Raw genomic sequence first — 19,775 nt, forward strand, 5'->3', positions numbered from 1 at the left:
CATAACGTACTGATCAATTCAGAAGAAGGTGACCCAGGGCGGTATGCAAGTACCCTCGGAAACAAGCGGCCGCCTTTTCTGCAACGCTGGTCCAAGCAGAAGAAATTCACGAACGCTGAAGTGCCAACAGCCACACGGGCCCGAGGGGCAGGTACTGAGGCAGCAAAGCGGCACCCAGGCGGAACGAATGGTAAGTTTGCTGTCAGTACCGCCTAAGATAAAGCCTGCAACCCCATGCGCGACCTTGGAACTACCTCAAGCTACAAGTCCAAAGTAAAAAAACCAAACCAAACAAAACCCCAAGCCAAAAAGCTCTCGGTATTAAGCGTTCATTGATCAGACAACTCTTAAGCTGAACAAATACAGAAACCATTTTCAGAGGCTATCAGGCATAATATTTAAAAAAAAAGGGGGGGGGGTACTACACCATCTTCCCAAGTATCGCACAAGCCAACAGAGAAGTAAGACAGTGAAGTACAGGAGTTGAATGCAGGAGCTGCTCCATGCTGTTAAATGTCATCCATGCTTTGTAGGAATGATGCAAGAACAGACTTCCCTGTTTACCACTGACCACACCTACACTAAAAGCTTTTCCCCTTGCGGTCTTCCACATTCAGTCTACCTTCCCTGAATGTATTTTAGCAAGCTACGTTTATATGAAGCCTTTTCCTGATAGTACGTTCGCAATCTCCTATTTCAGTAGAAACAATGTCCCTGTAGAGATACTTGTCAAAACCCATTCAAAACCCTTGTTTATATTAAAAAAATAAAAAGGAAAAACCTAGACAGCTTTGATAACACCATATGTTTCTTTCTAGTAGTCACATCTCGGTCCAAAACAGAGTAGCTTACCCTTGGGAGACAGAGAGAGGAGGCTTCGGCATCTTCGGTTTATTTAGTACTTAAGTCTCTCAGTCAACAACAGGGCCAGCCAGAGCCATCTGCTGCAGCGGGTTTTGTGAAGCACACTGTACAAAAAGCAAACACTTTCCCCAGGCCGGCCAGCTGCCACCTGAGCTTGGTGGAATGGTTGATGCCCCTACAGGTGGCCAGGCCATTTAGTTTTTATCAGCAATTTTATTATCTGTTCAGTCCTTGAGTTCTAATGTTTGACAGAAACACACTTCATTCCCACTCTCCCCCTGAAGCATATTCTTGAGTAACCAACAATCTGGCTGCATGCAGTTTTCTTCTCTGGTCTCTTCTGTGCTTCAGTTTCAGTGCACTTCTCGTCTTGGGTGCAAGCAATACACACCACAGGCTCACCAGCACAAATGGAATCTACAGATACAAGGACTCCATACGTTGAGCCGTAAGAGGCTTAAAGCAACTAACTGAAACCAAACCAACGTGGAACGTGCATTTTGGCAGCTAAGAAGGTGCATCTCTGCTGGCCTGCGAGTGACTTGAAAGTCATGCCTGCATCCCAATTGTTTACCTGCATTTAACAGTGAAGCTGTTTTAGTGCTGTTCCTTTTCTCCTTCATAGGGTGATAGTTTTGCTGTGATTACTGGTCAGTGAGATCCCCAACTAATTCAAAAGTTACAAAGGGACAGTAAGACAGGAATGCCTGAGACTACATCTGGAGCTTTGATTTCCCCCCCCTTATGCAGTGCAGAAGGGGCCTGAACAGACTGCATTTATAGTTATTTCTCAGCTCCACCTGTCCCAGCTCACCTCTCCTCCAAACTAGAGCCCCACTAGCATTTGTTTTTGTACGATAGGTCAAGTCAGACTAAGGAAGTATCTAAGCTGCAAACGGGAGAGGGACTGAAAGGCTAGTTAGGAGCTACTTTTCAGCAATTCGGATATAAACAGTCTCACTGCAGTACTAGCAATAAAAATCAAGTTCACAGCCAAGTTACTAGGATTGTGCAAAGGCAAATGCTCAGATACAGTTCAGATAAACCCCTCCCACAGAAGACATTTGGCTATTGCATGCAGGGGATGCAGAATTAAAAATTAGCTGGGGAGGATAGATCCCTGGGCTGCTTCAGTCCAACAGCTTTGAAAGGAAATCTTCTGCATAACACACTTTCATATTTTGCTCTTCCCTTCCTGCCTTGTTACAGTTTTCCCCACATCCTACATTTCTACCTTATGTTGTGCCTAGCAGATGTGGAAGCAGATAAATTCTGCTTATCACATCACAGCTCCAAGCTCTGGAGCACAGCTGCAGCCAGCACTAAGGACATGGGGAACTTTTAAGCAAAGCCAGGGAGCTGTGTGCAAACCAAAGCATGTGTGACAGCTGAAGACAACCAAACTGTTGAATTTCCTCTTTTAGTTTATTTCTTTTATCCCTGTTTCCCTCACTTATCCATGCTACCATTTTCCTCATTTCAGCACCAAAACCTCCTTCCCTGCTTCCAATTTGACAAGATAGTGCTGGGAACCTTGTTCTGTTCCAAGAAGAGCAGAGGAAGGCAACTCCCACCTCACCATTCCCCTGGCTACTGTGAACAAAGAGCAAACCGTCAGTGAGAGCCTGTAGTGTCAAGAGTTACTGGAGAAGGCACTGAGGTCCTTTAAAAAAGAAAAAAAAATAAAAAAGAAGAGAAAAAAAGATAAAAAGGTCACCACTGTAGCTATAGGCCTGCAGCACAACACCTGCATCCCTCTGTCATCAAAAGGAGAGACTGTATGAACTGTATTTAGAGTCATACCCTATGAGTTTAATGTGTAGATGATATTTAGCTTATGCCTATACCCCGGAGAGCAGCAGGGGCTTCTCCACCTTCATTCAGTGCTGGCTGAGTCACAGTTGCCATCTGTCACTCCCACAGCTCCGCACATTGGCTTTGCCACCCTGCAAGAGAAAGGAGCTACAACTCTATCGCCTGCTCTCTTACAGATTAAGGGGAGCTTACATGACCAGACAGAAGCTTTACATTTCCTACCTGTACCTGAGGGATCACCTAACACAGATGTATCTATGTCTCTCTCAGGGCTGGAAGAAGGGGAATGGCTTGAAAACCAAGTCAGTAATGATCCTTAATTGTCTACCCTGAACGTTATCTCACAGAATTCCCATCTGCATCACTCATGGACAACCAGAGCCCCCACGGGCCAGGATATGCACAGAAGATTGCAAGGCCTGGAAGGGGGGAAAAAAACCCCAACCAACCAACCATACACCAAAACAGTTCACTTCCACCATTCGAGTCCCTTGAGATGAGGAATCAAATTAATTTCTGCTTTACATGCTTTCTACATTTGGAACACAGAGAGCCAAACCAGGAAGCTCTCCTTAAGTTTGTAAGCCCTCAGGCAGAAAAAAGGCTGGATACAGCTGTTGCACATTCACATTGCTACAAAGGAAGAGTAGAGCAAGCAGAGTCCAGCCCCCAGGCTGCGTCTTTCCACTGCAGCAGGCTAATTACACGGCTGGTATTTGTGAGGTGTGTGCATTTATAATTGGAGACTTGCTATACTATTCCAGAGCATTAAGTGAAACGCCTTCGTACTGCTTCTACAATGAACACATGTAAGACATACAGAACACAGCATTGCTGCCAATTCCTTCCTCTAATTTGAGAGGTCAGTCATGTGGTTTCAAGTAACAACATACCCAAAAAAGGTTTAAGTACCGTTGTTTTGTGATACAGGAGGTCCCTTACCAGCTGCCTTGGGAATTTTCATGGTACACACAACACCTTGTTAATGTCTGTCCTTTTCAGGGAGGGAAGAGGAAAGGGAAAGGTGATTTCAAGGCTGTATGCAAAATACATTCTTGAATAAAGACAACTTCTCATCCTCTCATGGTTTAATGATTGCTGGAAGGAAATTCTACACCTTCTGAAAGGTCAGTATGTCCGTACCCAAAATGTTACACCAAACAGCAGTACATTGACCTGCTCCTGCTGTAATGAGTGTTCTTCAAACAAAGTCTTCGAACAACTTTCTTTACTTTTTCAAGCATGTTTTCCAGTAAAGCCCTTGTAGGTTGTATCTAGGGTTTTGATAACAATGCTTATCAGGATTTAGTTTCTAAAAGGACATATGTTCTTTCTGGGTCAAAGGGAAACTTCATGTTAGTCCAGGACTGCGAAGACACACGAGTGTTCTCCTCAACCATGATACTTTTTCTTGAAGTCCCGAAGAACCAAAATTCTTCCAAGCAAAGAAGTTATAGAAGGCCAAGAAGTCTTGGTGAAACTCATGGGAAAAGTCACCAGAGCTTTAGGGAGGAAGAAGGAGAAGAAAACATTTGGCTCCCCCTTATAAATAATTTAAGGCAACCCAAAAATATCTGTACAAACACACATACAAACAGAAAAATCTCATATTCCACAGATGCTGAGAGATTCAGCGACCTCTTGGGGGCACAGGTGGAGGATAAAAGCCTTCACAGCTTACAGGCCTATAAAAAGACAGAGTATACAAATGAATTTTAAAAAATAGTAGAGAACAGGGTTCTGGAACAACACATTGCATGCAATAACATCATATCTAAGAATACTGTACAAGCAATAGACATACAAGAAGAAAATCAGGCTATAAGTGATGCAGTGACAGAGCAGATGCCAAGGTGCCAGAGCCCTGTTCCTGTCCAAGTTAGTTCTTCAGCTGCAGTTACTCCACTATTACTGGAAAGAGATGCTATAATACTTGGTTGGAGTAAAACTTTGATAGTATAGTAGCTTTCTCCTGAAAATTAGATGAAGAGCAATAGGAAGAGATCAAAAGATTCAAAATATTTTTTTAAAACTAACTACAGATAAATTCCAGCTATATTCTTGCCAGAGCCAAGCCAACATAGAGAACTTACTGCACCCACACATTAGTAATTACTATTTTAACAGTTAGAGAATTTTATTAGCATCTGTACTTAGATAACCTCTGGGGCCTGGACTTCATAGACTTGCACTGGTTGGACTAAAGGAATGTTAACAAGTTACTTAAGTTTGTGGTGGTCTGATCAAATCAAGGCAAAACCCCTCAACACCTTTTCTAAAACCAGTGCAGTTCTTACTTTGAGGCCAATCACACATGTAAACAAGTGTGCTTTGGAGAGATCTGAAATTTGTAAAAAGAAAAAAAGTCCAAGGAAATGCCAAAAGGGAATTCCCTCTGCACTACACTTTGTATCTTCCAAGAGGATCTTCTCAGGAGGATCAGGTACTAAATCTCTGCCAGAGGCAGGATGCTACTCCACCTGGCAATGTCTCATGGCAAGCATTGTGTGCTTCAGTAGTGCTGTCCCTTGCAGTGTGTGCACCGCAATAACAGCGCTGTCATAGGCATGTTACTGACTAGGAAACCAACTCCACCAAGTATTACAGATGAGAAACAAGGATCTCACAATTCCTAACTGTGTGTGTTTATAAATAATAGTCTGGTAGATTTTGTTGAAAGACAGATTCACTTCCTGCCTTGCTTTCTGCCCAAGGCTTCCATATTGCTTCACTGAAAGCGCATGCTTGAGCTGCATTTTAGCTTTACCTGCTTGCACCTCGAGGAGGCACTCTGGGAGGCCTTTCTGGGAAAGGCAGCCTCTCTGCTTGGTGGGCTACTGGGCTGCGGCTTCTAGTTGTTTCTGGGACTTCGTTGTCCTACAAAATGAAGAAAAGAGGTTACAGACCAGCAGAATTTGGTTCTTGTTAGCTTCACAACAGAAGTGGCTACATTTTGCCATTTCTGCGAATGCATTGCCATCCCTGAGCTCCTTTTCTTTTGCATGAAAACAAAGCCATGTACTTAAGAACAGTGGACCAGTATATAGCAGAGGTGAGAGCTTACCTCGCTGTCCCCTTCCATCCCACTGCTGACACTCAATATGCTCCGAGTGCTGGAGCGGTTACTTGCACTACCTGGAGTAAAAGCAAGAGAAAACAAACTGATTATTAAATCCTGGTGATTTAACTGCAAATCACTAACTCAGGACTCCTTCTAACCTCATGTTTACCTCTTGCACACATCATTTAATGCTCATTTAGATTAATTTATTTCCACTGTTATTTTTCACATGTTCAGGATCCAAACAATGGCACTTCATATAACACAGACCACAGGGCCAAACCATTCAGCTTTGCTTTCTTTCTAGCCTATTTCTGCCCTATGTAGGTCCAGGTTCTGGTTAAATACTCACAACCATAATCTAACTGAAAGGATCCAGTGCTGGTATCAGCTGGCAAGTCAGGTAAATATTTTCACAAGTGTTATACACCCAACATTTATGTGTTTTTAAATTATCAGTCCCCATGTCCTTAACAATGGCATGGAGGTAGATGGCTCTGAGCACTGTCACACATTCAGTCCTGGAGCAAGTGACTGCTTGAGAGGTTATTGTTCCCAATAGCTGTTCACCACCTCCTCTCACAACAATCCTTACTCATCATATGAATGTTTCCTAGTCCATTCAAAGCTAAAAATGACAAGTTTGTTCAAACAACCGTCAGCAACCATTTATGCAAACCCATTTAACTTGCATGGACTCAGAGTAGGGAATGTTTTTGCAATCAGTCATGCCATTTCTGTAGGGCACAGCCACTCACAAACATATCCTACGGTGCTGTGGCTAGTTTCAGTCATAAATACATAATGTTCTATATGGCTGTGCAATACTGGGACACTAAACCCTATTGTTCAGAAACCTATACATTGAAATGGAGGCTAGAGAGGTTTTCTCATAAGATGCAGTCCCTCCCTAGCCTTGGTGAGGTAACTCTTATCATCAGCTGGTACAAACAGCAGCACTTAAGAGTGCTAAATACTGTGTTAGAGTCCATTCTCACAATCATGCCATGGGAAAGAGAGCCAAGCTGCACACAGTGAACTCTACAGGCTCGTTAACATCTCTCTCACAACTGCTTACATGCAAGTTATTGGCTCAGTCAGCTGCCTCTGGCACCTACTCTGGATGTGTGCCAGCTATATCTTGCCAAGAGCCACAAAGGTAGTAACCTCATTGGGACTCAGTTTTCATTTCAAAGGACCAAAATGATCTTAATGATTTCTGCAAGAATTGCTCAGTCTGTGGTAACAGTAAGAGTGCAGGGATTTAATTTGCACAAATTAAACCTAATAAAAACCAAAGATAATAAAAATGTGCAGACTGTCCAAGTCACTCGAGAGGTCCCACAGTAACCAGTGAAAAATGCTGTCTTTTATCTACAACAATTGAGGAAACGACATGTAGAGACTGGTTCCCAGCCTGCAATATAACCGTGCCCTTAGACCAGAAAAGTACACTGCCTTCTGAGAGTCACGGCAAGGGAGCATTCTTTATTCTAAGAAAGCAGCTGCCATCTACTTTTAAGAACTGAAGATGGGTGATATGCCTTCCCTGAGAAGGCTCAAGGGAATCTTTCACTCAGCTTTCAGCTTCTCCTCCTGCAGAGATGCAGACACAAGATGCCCAAACCACTTCAGGTACCTGGGGTTGCTTTTACAGTTTTGAGAACAGCCAGCTTTGAGGCATGCAGGGTTTGGGGTGGCAGTGTCAGTACTGGGATTCAGGAACAGAAGTCCTGTCCCCTGAGCTGACTCCAGAGTCAGGCTGGGGAATTGTTTTCCATTCAGCTTTCCTGTAGAGAAGGTGACACTCAGGGTTTGCTTACTTGTTGTGCTGGATGTGCTTTCTGTTTTCCAGTCGCCTCGCTTTAACTCCTTTTTTGGTGGGAAAACGTTTTTCCTGGGGGTGTATTCATATATTCCACATTCTGGTTTCCCTGAAGTATTATAAGAATGTCGAATGGGTACTGTAATTTCCAAATCTGGAAGGGAAAATGAACAGCTCAGAAGGGTCTATGCAAGTATAGCCTCTGAGAGACAGCTTTGCACATGAGAACAAAGTTAAACGCAATCATGTAAGGATGATCATAACTATCCGTGAATGAATCAAGATTCACTCTGCAGATGTGGGCATCCTTTCCTCAGTCTGGAAAACTGAGTAGTAAAGCAACTTCCCTATGTTTTAGCCAAGAAGCACATAGATTTGAATATTAAAATATCACATAACTACAATACACACGGTGACATTTCTGCCTGAAAAGCCTATTAATATCGTTAGCTGCTTCTTTACCACAGAATGTCAGAATCAGAGACTGTTACCTGCACTTTTGTCTTTTTTTTGCTTCTCCATTTGCCTCCTGGTTATGCTGTCTCGTAGCCGTTTCAGATTTTCCTAGAAACATCACAAGATGTTCTTTTCAGGGCTTTGAATAAAGGAGGATATGCAGCATTCTGACAATACCAATATTATATTTCAAGCTAACTTTGCAACCAAGCTGTTAGAAAGTCTGCTACACCTGGCTGAAGTCCAAACTGTGTCAACAGGTTTTAATCTATTCCCTTCAGAAATCCATGTGTGCCTTTCAGAAGCCAAGTTTTTTTCAGCTGTTCACGTGTATGGTAAGATCAAGTTCACAGAGTCATTGGCAGTTGCAGATAAGCAGCATGTTTGGTTTAGAACTCCCTCTATTTTCTGATTCCACTGTGACACTGGCACAGAAACAAGACCCACAATCACGTAACTGCACAGTCCCTTCTGTACTAATGAACCGATAATTCTGACTGCAGGGACTGACGAGGCTGCCACTCATCCCAGAGTGTGAGGGACAATTCAGAAAGAATTCAGGATGTCCCCACTGAAGCAAGAGGGGACACCTGGAAATGTAACTGGGAGCAAAGTGTCTACATCATTGTGCAGCAGCATACTGTACCTTACAGTAAGGAAAGGGGGGGGGGAATACTTTTCCAGCAGGGAAATATGTACAGATGTAAGAGAAGGAAACCCCAAATAGGTGGAAGAGCAGACAGAGCAATTGCTGTACCATGAGGCAAGATCTGGAGCAGAGAGTTCGAAAGCTGCTCATGGGATGGAACACAGAGCATGCCACTTTATCTCTGCTATAGACAACTACTAAAGTAGCACAGTGTTCTTTACTGACAGAAGAAGGGATTCCTCTGACTGTTTCTGGGTAGAGAGGACCCTTCCAAGTGAGAATCAGGAGGAGAAAAGTCTTGGCTTTGTTCTGACGACTCCCAAAACAGCATCACACACCAGAGACCAGCACCTCAAATGTGAGAACATACTGCTGCAGCATGAACAAAGGGCTCCAAAAGAAGCAGGCAGTGGTTTTAAAGATGGAGCCCCACTCTAACTTGAGAATGTGAATTTTAAAACTATGACTGCTAGTTCCACCAAACATTATGTTGCTGCTGCCAACATAATGACTCCCTCATTCAGCTAAGCCACCCAAACACTGTGCTTTAACTAATCACTGTTGCTAGACCTTGCCCAGCTGCAACAACAGGTAGCCCTGGAGCCACCAAATACCCAGGGAAGGATCCAACCATCTACAAAATAGGACTTTAAAGCCAATGCACTATCCAGGACGCTGAGTCTTCACTGATCTGAAATGGATGAGAACTGACAAGCTAAATGTTCATCACAGAAGTCCCCTGCCAGCAGGTAGGTGCTAGGTGACCTTTAGAAAGGTAATTTAGACAGCTGGATTTGGCCCAGTTCCTAGTGTACAGACCTCCAAAAACTAGCAATACTACTGAAAGTTAAACAGATCTGTAAAACAGCAACCTGCTTGCTGCTGCATGGGAACAGCCCTCTGTGCCAGAAGAGAACTCTGGTAGCTGTGGGACTGTGTTAGCAGTCTTCTTGCTCCAACCAGGAAATAAATGTACCCACACTGAACAGCTTGTGATATAGACCTAGAGAGACAGCTGTATTTCTTAAACAGTGGAATAAACCTGTACCTGCTGGAAACGGAATGATTCTGATCTCTTTTTCTGGTTCAGTTGCCACTCCTTAAAATGAAGTACAGCTTCATCAACGGTGAGTATGCCCATTTTCACTTGCTCCTGTAACGTAATCAGCTGCCGTTGACCTGGGGTTTTCATTCCAGCAAATGGATCATATATGCTTGATTGAGACAGGTCCCTTACAGGCCTGACTATTGCCTCTGAAGAGAGAACACCACCAAAAATATTATTGAACTTGTGGCATCTGCCCTCCTCACTGAATACAAAGAAACTCAAGCACCCTTGATATAGCAGAGATGCAAAAAAATCAATATTACAGACTGAAAGTTTCCCTTGACCTGAAGAGGGTTTTGTCCTTATGCCATCCTGCTATTTGTCAGGGCTAAGAGCCCAGCTGAGAGGTAGTCTTGTATGCAAATACGTCCCAGGGATAATCTCTGTTCTTAACATAATTTAAGTGAACAGCACAAAATGTAGTCCTTAAAGTGCTCTGCCTCCTCACTGCAAAAACATCTCTCTCCTCTGCAATCCACAAAACAGAGCTTTCACCTCGGCAGTCACAAAGCTAGACTCTTCCTAGGTAAGCTGTGCAGTGTAACTCCGGAAACAGAAAGGTGAAAACTCATCCTACTGATGCTGGCTCTTTGTAACTCATTTCCAACATAAAGAGGAGTTCCCAACATGTGAGATAAAAGCTCAGACGTGGTTCCTGGCACTCTGATAGTGCACAGGATAAGAGGTGAAAGAATAAGGGCACAGTTTAGGAAGTGCAGAGATCAATGGCAAGTAGTTCACTGAAGGTTAAATCCCAGGAAATAATGATCAACAAGCAGTGGCTATATCCAGAAGATCAAAAGTGGGACATTGACTCCATGAAGTAATATGAGTCACAGCATAAAAAAGGATTTCAATGATCATGATGATCCTGACTGAGGATAAACTCTAAGACAGGGGATAAGTACACTAAGTGATAAAAGGATACCCCCCTCACAGTCTGCAGTTATAAAAAGTTTCCAGTGTCACGTAAGGTCAGAAAGGTTGGATCATTCGTATAAGTCTATTATCTCCAGAGCCCTATAAAACAGACCATTCTGTCACATTTCACACAAATGAAGCTACCTCAGCAGATTGCTTTTGGATTACTGGAAATATTTTCAGGGTGAACTTCTGACTTACCTTTCTTAACCCTTCCTCTAGGGACATAGAGATTCTCAGGTCTTTGAGCTTTCTGTGCAAAAACTGTAAAACAAACACTCTTTAGATACTGAAATGCATCTCATGGAGATAGAAGTAGCAAGGATGAATATGGGCAGCATACACAATTCTGCACTGCCTTACAACTTCTGCTACCCTACTAAGTCCACTGAAGAAACAAGATAAGGACTTGTACAGTAGAACTCCCCTTCTATTGACCTCAAAGAATTTAGCTCAGCCACCTCTAAGAGAAATCTGGACATGCTTTCCTCACAGTCTAGAGTCCTGTTGTGGGGTGAAGGAGGAGTCGCTGAAATTGCTCTCCTACACATTACCGTAGTTCTTGTTAGAATGTTTGTGAAATATGACCAAGATTTCCAAAACTGCTTAGCAAACTAGGAGGCACAATTTTCTTCAATTTCAATTAAACACCACCTCAGATGGAGGTATTGAGGCATAGAATCATATCCTATACAAATGCTATTGAATCAATGATACCATTACAGAGCAGCAATTAATAGCTTGATTGTGTCCTTATAATATCAGGATCTTTCCTATTTAGTTGGATTTGTTCATACCATTTGGGAGTAATCTGTTGTCCTACTGCTTTAATTAAGAGCAAGATTAGACCAAGACCTCAGGATACAACATCCCCACATTTTCAGAGTAGGCAGAAGATGAAAAACAGATTTGAAATTGGATCCCAAAAGTAATCCAGCTCCAGAGCCAAATAATCCAGGGGTCTCAAAAATGTGTAGATTTTCTTGGCGTTTATTTGGCAACTGGAGCCCACGTCAAGGCCATTCTACAGTTGACTAGTCTACAGTTTAGGTCCTGGTACCCTACTCACTTTTGGAGATGTACAGCTCATTGTCTGGCTGTGGAGAGCTGGATTCTGGTCTTGGAACAGGAACTGGAGGTCTGCTAGCCATTTCCTGTGGAAAAGTATCTTGTTCCACTGAGTAGTATACATCTTCACCATACCGCTGGTAAACTCCTTCCTCCGAATCTGGCGCATCCATGCTACTGCCTACAACAGAGTAGAGTTTGTAAGAAAAACAACCTGGCCTCTTCACTGAACACTGGATCCCTCCACATGCACTATGTACCCCAGCTTGCCACTTCACAGGTAAAAAAATCCAGTTTTGCAGTGACTTAAAGTGCCAAAGCCCTTCAAGACAGGACTTGATAAAGTCACTAACATCTAGTAGCATGTAAGTGTTTGCCACCAAGCCTGTACTATCTGTTTTGGTGAAGAAACCATAGTGGAAAATCTCATAACTGTTTTTAAGAACTTGAGGAACAGTTAGTTCAATTATTCCAGTTAATTAGCATATTATAACAGTTAACAAATCAAATGGAGCACTGGTTTCCAGAAGCTACTTGTGGTGGTCTACAAAGTACTACAGAGAATTATTCCTTTGTCTGAAATGAGCATTTATCATCAGCTGACAATATATTTGATCGCAGAACAATGTGTCTCAGAGGGACCTGGGTATGCATGTCTGTACTTAACAAGTCCAGCTACTATTATACCACCTCATCATCCCCATTCTATTCTCACTCCTAACATGACCGCAAAATCATCAAATGCTATCATACTCGATTTAAAACCTAGTTTCCCTCTGTTTGCATGCTAGCAAAAAGAATTAAGAGCCCCTGGACTAACTCCCTACTCTGTTACCAAGTCACAAATGAATACCCCAACCACTGGACTGACCTTCCTTTAGGGATGTTGTAACACTTAGTTGAGTCAATGCAATGGCACTGCCAGAGCATCTGTGAAGGCAGGGGAAACAGAAGATGCTAAGAGCCCCAGACTTAATCTTGCTCTGAGTCCAGCTGGGCCACCCACAAAAAGTGAGCATGTATCCCATGGAACCTGGTGAGTCAGGAAAAGGTTTGGACAACCCAATCATGCTCAGTGAAGATATCATGGATCTAACGTCTGGCTTTGGTCAGAGAAGGCAGAGGGAGCACTGAAGACGCAGAGCATAGATCAGGTTTGGGAGCCAGGAGTTCTTTTCCTCTTTCCAGGCTACTGTTCCTAATGGATGGACTTTTGAATAAAGCATCTACATTAAAATTCATCACTAGCTTGTGCTGCTATACTTTACACTCAGCCTCTGCCCATGAGGGGAGCATGCACCCATGTCAGGACACCAGAATTAACTCCCATCACTAAGATAAGGACAGAAGACAGCCATTCCTGAATAGATACCAGCTGTGTGCTTGCACTCACTGGTAGGTAGGGACTGGAACTAGGAACCACTCCTCCTCTTTGGTAAGAAACTAACTGCTTTTGTGAAATCACCTCACGAGCTGATTTTTCTGTTGTGTTTCATTTGTACCCACTAAGGCAAAGCTGTCCATGTCTAACAGTGTGGACTAGCTCCTATTCATAACATAACAAGGAGAAATCTCAAGTTCTATTTAATTGCTTTAACTGTGCTACTACCATCCCTCTTTTCAAACAGGTCTCACCTTCTAAAAACTTGCGCAGCATTGAGTCTTTTGTAGTTAGAGAAACTTCATCTCCAGCAACTGGAGTGTCTGGTTTGGACTGAAGCATCTCTACATCTGAAAAAAATCAGAAAGATGAACCTGTTGATTATGCCCTTAAACATGTAGAACAATGTAATATAATATAATAAAATTATGTGATATTTCTGACTGGACCTTTGGTTTATGGTGAAAATCAAAGAGGAAGCCAGGCAACTGACCAGACACTTGCCTCAAAAAAGGCTCCTAAGTTGCTGTTCCATACAGTCTGCACAAATATTTGCCAGCTGCCTGATAGTTATGCTTGAGGGTGACTAACACTGCTTGAGAAGTTCTGACAAGGCTCCAAGCAGGTGCTAAGGATTAGCTATTACTGAGAGTGTGTGGGCCAGGTGAAGGTTTTAGTCTCTGCACAGTGCTCATGAGAGGCCAGACTGAGTGGAAACTTTGTGACTTGGCAAAATAAGACATTAAGGGCAATTTGCCCGTGACACAGAAGGTAGTATTTGTTTTATTTATTGGATAAAAGTCAAAACAGCTGGCTGAGTTAATTAGCTGGACTGGAGGGTGTTTAGAGGGTCAGATGATAATTGAGACTGAGAAAGGAGTGACAGCAAACAATAAAGTACTTTGTTAAGTCAGTGTTTTGACATGAAGAATTCTGATTTTAAAAAAAAGGGTCAACCTCATCGTAACCCTAAAACTAATCCTAAAACTGAAATAAAGTGTTAGGTAACCATGCTCCTAATAATATTAAAACCAAGAGTAGTATAAATGAACTGTTGAGGTTTATTGATATATGTGAATCGCTGAGGCACATTGTGAAAATCTATTACTATGTAAACTAGATGGCTTAGGTTACATGAGAGAATATGAAACAGTTCTCTATAAATGTCTTTTTAATATTTGCTGACCTTTCTTATTTCTTTCCTGCAAAGCTGAGGAGATTATGAGAAAGGGATGAGAATATGCTAGCAAGATTTTGCTTTGCTAGAATGTTGTGGGTTTTTTTTAAACAATAATTGTCAAAGGACCCACTGACAGTCATGTGAATGCACCCAAACTAGCTTTAACCTTACAGGAATACCTCCAGCATAGCCAGAGCAATACTGCATGCTATGCAGACTAACTATATCAGCAGCTTCGCAACAGCTCTGCAGTCCATGCCAAGCTGCATGCTGCTGGAGCTAATCTGCTCACCACCAACCTAGCATAAAGTTCACTTAAATATCGGTGCACTGCATGGAAGAACAGATTTGACATTTGAGCATCCTAAAGAATCAGCACTACAAACCTGTATTTTTCTGTAGAGCGATTTTTCCACCTTGCAGCCACCTCGATTATTTTTAATGTAGCTTTTAGAAATGAACCTGTAGCAAATACAGGCCCAGAGGAAAGCCCCTACTTTATGTATTTCAGGGCAGAACAGAATGTGATAGATGTGCAAAGTTCCTTTTGTTCTCTGTGGAGGGAATAGTACTTTCCCAGTTTTGACTGTGCTCTGCAGGATTACTAAAACAGCAGTGCAACAGGATACTGCAGCGTTTGTTTTCTATCACATAGTCAACGTAGTTAAATTCATCAGCTAATTAGTTATCCTTAGAAGACATGATTGCCATCTCGCTACCTTCTTGCTCATGGGCCTGTTTTGCATACAGATGAGACCTAACATCTCACCCATGTGCCAAAATTGAAGAGAAGTTCTCTACTTCATCACTGACGCCTCCTGTTCCACTTGCTGCAGCAGCTAGTGAGACAGATGTGACAAGAAGGTGGCGCACACAAACTTTGGGTATCACAGGAAAGGTCCCCAGATTTTCCTGAGGCTATTGGGGAAAGTTGGTCTGAAGAGTTAGCAGGAAGAGGGTTAAGTAGTTCCTAGATGTCAGAATCTAGTAACTAAAATATATTTATTCAAAGAGTTTCAGTTTCCCTTCAGAGGGTTTAAGGCTTCAGAAAGGAGCTCAACCAACCTGTGAACAGACAGGCATACAGAAGACAAGTTATGACCTACAGACCCTTCACAACAGCTAAAATATCCATGCGTGGGCACCCTTTAGAAAGTAACAACCCCCTTTGAAGATTTGCAAACAACAGAAGCCAGGTATTCCTGCGCATGAAGCAAGCTACCTCTTTACATACACCAGTCCTTTATTATGCAAGACAAAGGCTACAATGTGTTGGCATAAATCACAACTCAGAACTTTATAAGCAGTTATATTTTTGTGCACAATTCTCTCAGTTTGTTCAAGGATGACAAGGAGGCTGCTGTTTCTTGCATTAACTACAGAAAAAATAAAAATCAATGCAGACAGTGTTGAAAGCTTGGTCTCAAGACAATAAAATGGTAGAGGAAGGGGAGGATATGCAAGAGAGTAGAATAAGGGCATAACAACTTATATGTGAATGAACATCTACTCTTTAGGTGTTGGAGGTCTGCAAATTACAGGACAACAGATTTTAGTCAGCTGAAAAGTTTCTAGGATAAAGGATTAAACCTCTGCATGAAACTCACACTATCTAGGGTCTGAGTGTCCTCACAGTTCATAGATATGGAAACAGTGCTAAGAGTCCGGACTTGTTGCCACCAGCCCTTGGCCACTGCCACTGTTCTGACCTTGGACAGAGGAAATACAGCCTAATTCTTTCCCCAAGTAAAACAGCATAATAACACATACACAAACCAGGCAGTTTAATCTTCACACAAACAAAACAGGTTTTCAGCACTTTCAAGAGTCCTTTCTCTCAGAGTCCCTCCTGCATACAACTCCAGCCTACTCAAAATACTGTTTTGCAAAAATCAGCAGGAGTTGCTGGTGAAAGAAAAGCAGAAAGAGCGAAGCACTTTATCTGATGCTGTAGTTCATACTACCAGACTGATATGATGGAGATAACTCTCCCTTTTTGCTATTCAGCTGCTGTTTGTTACAGTGTGTGAGTGACTCAGCTAAATGACATTGACCTGCAACCTGTACCAACCTGGAGCATATTCTGGAAAATTGTTTGACTTTACAGGTATTTGAAAAGTGTAATAAGAGGGAAGTGTTCTTCTGAAGTGGGAACAATTAGATTAATCATAAGAAATTAAATAAGGCACTTCAATCTCATTATTAAAGAACAGCAAACAAGGTAACAGTAGGAGCTAGTTAAGTTCCCACTGATTTGTTAGGAGTACTTTATGATCTACACTGCTCAGGGCATTAAGACCTACCTGGGAAAGAATGCTCCCCTCCAGCAGAAGAGGCGGCAATGTTCTGTAGATTAACAAAACCTTTTCCTTTTTTCTTTTTTTTTTTTTTTTAATTCCATCATTTATCTAAAAACTTAAAGGGACAACTAGCAACTCAACACAGGTGTGTGCAACTCATGCAGCATCAGCTTAAGTAAAATTGGGCCCTTGCACAGCTTCTGCACTTTCTCTGTAAATGGCTCCCCAGGACCAAAGGCAGGGAGGAAAAAACAACGCATAAAAATGCATTGAAAAATCAGAACTGGGATGAAGAATACAAGAACTAACAGAACACTCCAGTATTCAAGTATTTGCTACTACTTTTAACCCATTACAGTGGCTTCAGTCCTGTGTTACCTTATTCTCAAACCAGTTCCTGCCAGACAAATTGACCCTGTGGTATCTAACCTTCCTTTGATCAGTCTCTGAAGAACTGTGGCGGAAGAACATCTTTATCACAATAAATGGGCATGCTGCCACAGTATGGCTACACTTAAAATAGCCCAGGTATTGTCCTCTACACCACAGCCATAACTACTCACTTAAGGGTTACTCTGACCTGGAGAAAGTACCTCAGTAGAATTGATTATGATTTCCTAGGGAGTTTTTCATCCTCGCAAACTTTTAAGTCAGTACAAAAGTTTGAAGCCTTATTTGTGATGGCAGTTCTAAACCAGCCAGCATTCCCACTAACTTCAGTGAGGGTTTGCCTGTGTGCTGGTATTCTAAATAATATTGAAATACCTTCACTTTGAGACAACCAATCTAAGCATCAAGCATTGTGCCAATTTAACCTTACCTGTTACAAGAGAGGTAGATTTTAAGCACTGTTCAGACAAGCTGTAAATATGCTTCAGGCAAAGACTAACAGACTACATAAGAAAAACAGATTTTCAGTAAAAGACTCCTGAGTGAAAGGTAACATTGTGTGCAGGAGCAACAGGCTGGGAGAACTCCAGAAGAAGCAGGAAGCACACTTGCATTCCCTGTTGAGGTATTACAGATAAGCCATATATAGCATCTCGCCAATGAGGAAAACATTTTAAAACACAGACTCATTTGGCTGTGCTTTCCAGTAAAGGAATCATAAGTACCTACTTTAGGAACAGCTTGGGTTTTTACCTTTCTAGACCTACTAGCCCTGCAGAGCCTGCAGCACATTTGCACACCAGTAGAACTTTCTGGTGCTGATCCCAGAGACCTCTGTCACCCTGCCGATGTGGCTGTGCTCGCAGAAGATCCCCCTAAAGGACGTATGCCTGCTGGGCCTTTGCTGCTGAGGAGGCTTAAGGAAAGCCGCCTGACTTCAGTTTCAAATGCACAACCTCTCCCATCCCATGGCAACTTTTCCTAGTTCTTCATCTCCATGCCTGTCACCCAAGCAGCCTCTGTTTTGTGTATTCATCCAAAACACCAGCCAAACTCCCTCCTGAGATCTGTCAATCAGAGTAAGTGAGGGCAGGAAAACCTGTGTGCTTGAACTGTTTAACTTAATGTGGCTTGTTTGACAGAAACAGGCAAGGGGGCATGCACACAAGCAACTGAGACAGGAGACTGAGGGAGGTGGTGATCTTCAGTAGGGAAGAAGAAACAAGCATCTTTAAACAATTAGTTCTTCCACCAACACTCTGCAGGGCTGAAGAGTTTTCTTGACAGGAAGCAATTCTCACCTAAATCTGAACAAATGAGAATATTTTCAGAAAGGCTTTTCAGAGTCCAGTTCAAAAGTTGTAAATTACGGGGAGCTTGATTTGCATGCACAAAAGAAAGGAATATCCCCTGCATAGCTTCTAGGAGATCTGGACATTTCAGGGGTGGAAGAAAGCAAGCTGGGCTTTGTTATTTTAAGCATGGGTTTTGCCCCTCCGCAGACTTTGCCAATCAACCCCATTCAGAGGTGCACTGATTGCAGGCAGAGCTTCCAAACATCTAGAAACTCTCACCCCCATTATTGCGAACAACAGCAGCTTTGTTCCTTAGGAATCCAACCAGCCTTATTGCTTATCTCCACCTGAAGGCAGAACAATCCTGGTTTTGGTAGCAAAACTATCCCTGCAGCAGCCAAACAAAACATTGCAGAGAAGAGTTTATGATTTCAGGCAGAGAACTGACCAAATCTTCTGGAATCCTTAATCAACACAAACGTGTTTTCTATAACTTCGTTTAATTTAAAAGAGGAGAAAATCAGCCCAGGGCAGATAAAGTCCGTAAGCTAAAGTGTTTCAGTAAGAAAGCTTTTCCCCTGAGGCAGCACACTTAAAACTGCAGGAACACTGGAAGTCCTTATGCAGGTACTTAAACTATAGTAAGCTGAATTCTCTGCTCATCATGGGAATCATAAAATATATCAGTGGGATGAAGCCAGACGAAATAGGCAGATAAGTAGGAATACCAAATTTACAACTGCTTAACATAGGTGCTTAACTTGGTATTTGCAATCAGACTCACTGAATATTAATGGAATGGTGAAAAAGTTAAACATCTGCATATTTATCAGAATTAGCTCTATATTTTTAGCAATAAACTAAGTGGATTAGAATAATGATTTTTCAATTATAATATTTTCAGTACACGTATTTCTAGATGTTCACTTTCTTTTGTTCTCAAGCTGTTGAGGTAGAAGCTCAGCTCTTGTTTTTCAGTTTCCCAGTCATCAGTAAAATCACATCTTGCATAGTGTTCTTTTCCCACAGTGTCTGTAAGTCAGAGTGTCCCTACCTCCCTGGATCTCAGGAGGGAGAAGTAGGACATGGTAGAAAACTTGGTCTCTTCCAAATGCTAATTCACTTGCTCAGGGTTTAGTGAGTCCTCAAAGCACCGAGGAAACTGCTCTTGTACACTGGCAATCAAAGAAAGGTTTAGAGCAATTTTATCAGCCAGCCAACATCAGAACCAGAGCATGGTCTCCTTGTGGCGAGAGCAGAAAAGCTATAACCAGCCCTGAACTCTGAAACTCAACTGAGGTGCTACTATGTATAAGAGAAATGGATCAGCTTAGGCCTCTTGGACAGAGGGTCTGAGCAACCTGATCTAGTTGAAGATGTCTCCGCTCACTCATGGGGTTGGACTAGATGACCTTTACAGGTCCCTTCCAATGCAAACCACCCTACAATTCTGTGATTCTAT

General features: G+C 42.4%; 1 protein-coding gene across 5 annotated transcripts in view; it reads right to left on the reverse strand.

Annotated features, from left to right (window-relative positions):
- Positions 1-3,011: 3,011 nt before the first annotated feature.
- Positions 3,012-19,775, reverse strand: part of PIK3AP1 (phosphoinositide-3-kinase adaptor protein 1) — a 55,497-nt gene continuing 38,733 nt past the window's right edge. For 4 of the 5 annotated variants that reach the window (XM_075025889.1, XM_075025885.1, XM_075025888.1 and 1 more), the window contains 9 exons: positions 13,403-13,498; positions 11,769-11,948; positions 10,901-10,963; positions 9,719-9,924; positions 8,057-8,129; positions 7,564-7,719; positions 5,744-5,814; positions 5,447-5,556; positions 3,012-4,364 (listed from right to left, as the gene is read on the reverse strand). In XM_075025889.1, the coding sequence (XP_074881990.1) occupies positions 4,310-4,364; positions 5,447-5,556; positions 5,744-5,814; positions 7,564-7,719; positions 8,057-8,129; positions 9,719-9,924; positions 10,901-10,963; positions 11,769-11,948; positions 13,403-13,498 (1,010 nt within the window). In that variant the 3' untranslated portion in view covers positions 3,012-4,309. The remainder of the gene's footprint in view (positions 4,365-5,446; positions 5,557-5,743; positions 5,815-7,563; positions 7,720-8,056; positions 8,130-9,718; positions 9,925-10,900; positions 10,964-11,768; positions 11,949-13,402; positions 13,499-19,775) is intronic. The other variant, XM_075025886.1, reaches the window with a different exon arrangement.

This window comes from Buteo buteo, chromosome 4 (assembly GCF_964188355.1).
Source record: "Buteo buteo chromosome 4, bButBut1.hap1.1, whole genome shotgun sequence".
NCBI lineage: Eukaryota > Metazoa > Chordata > Aves > Accipitriformes > Accipitridae > Buteo > Buteo buteo.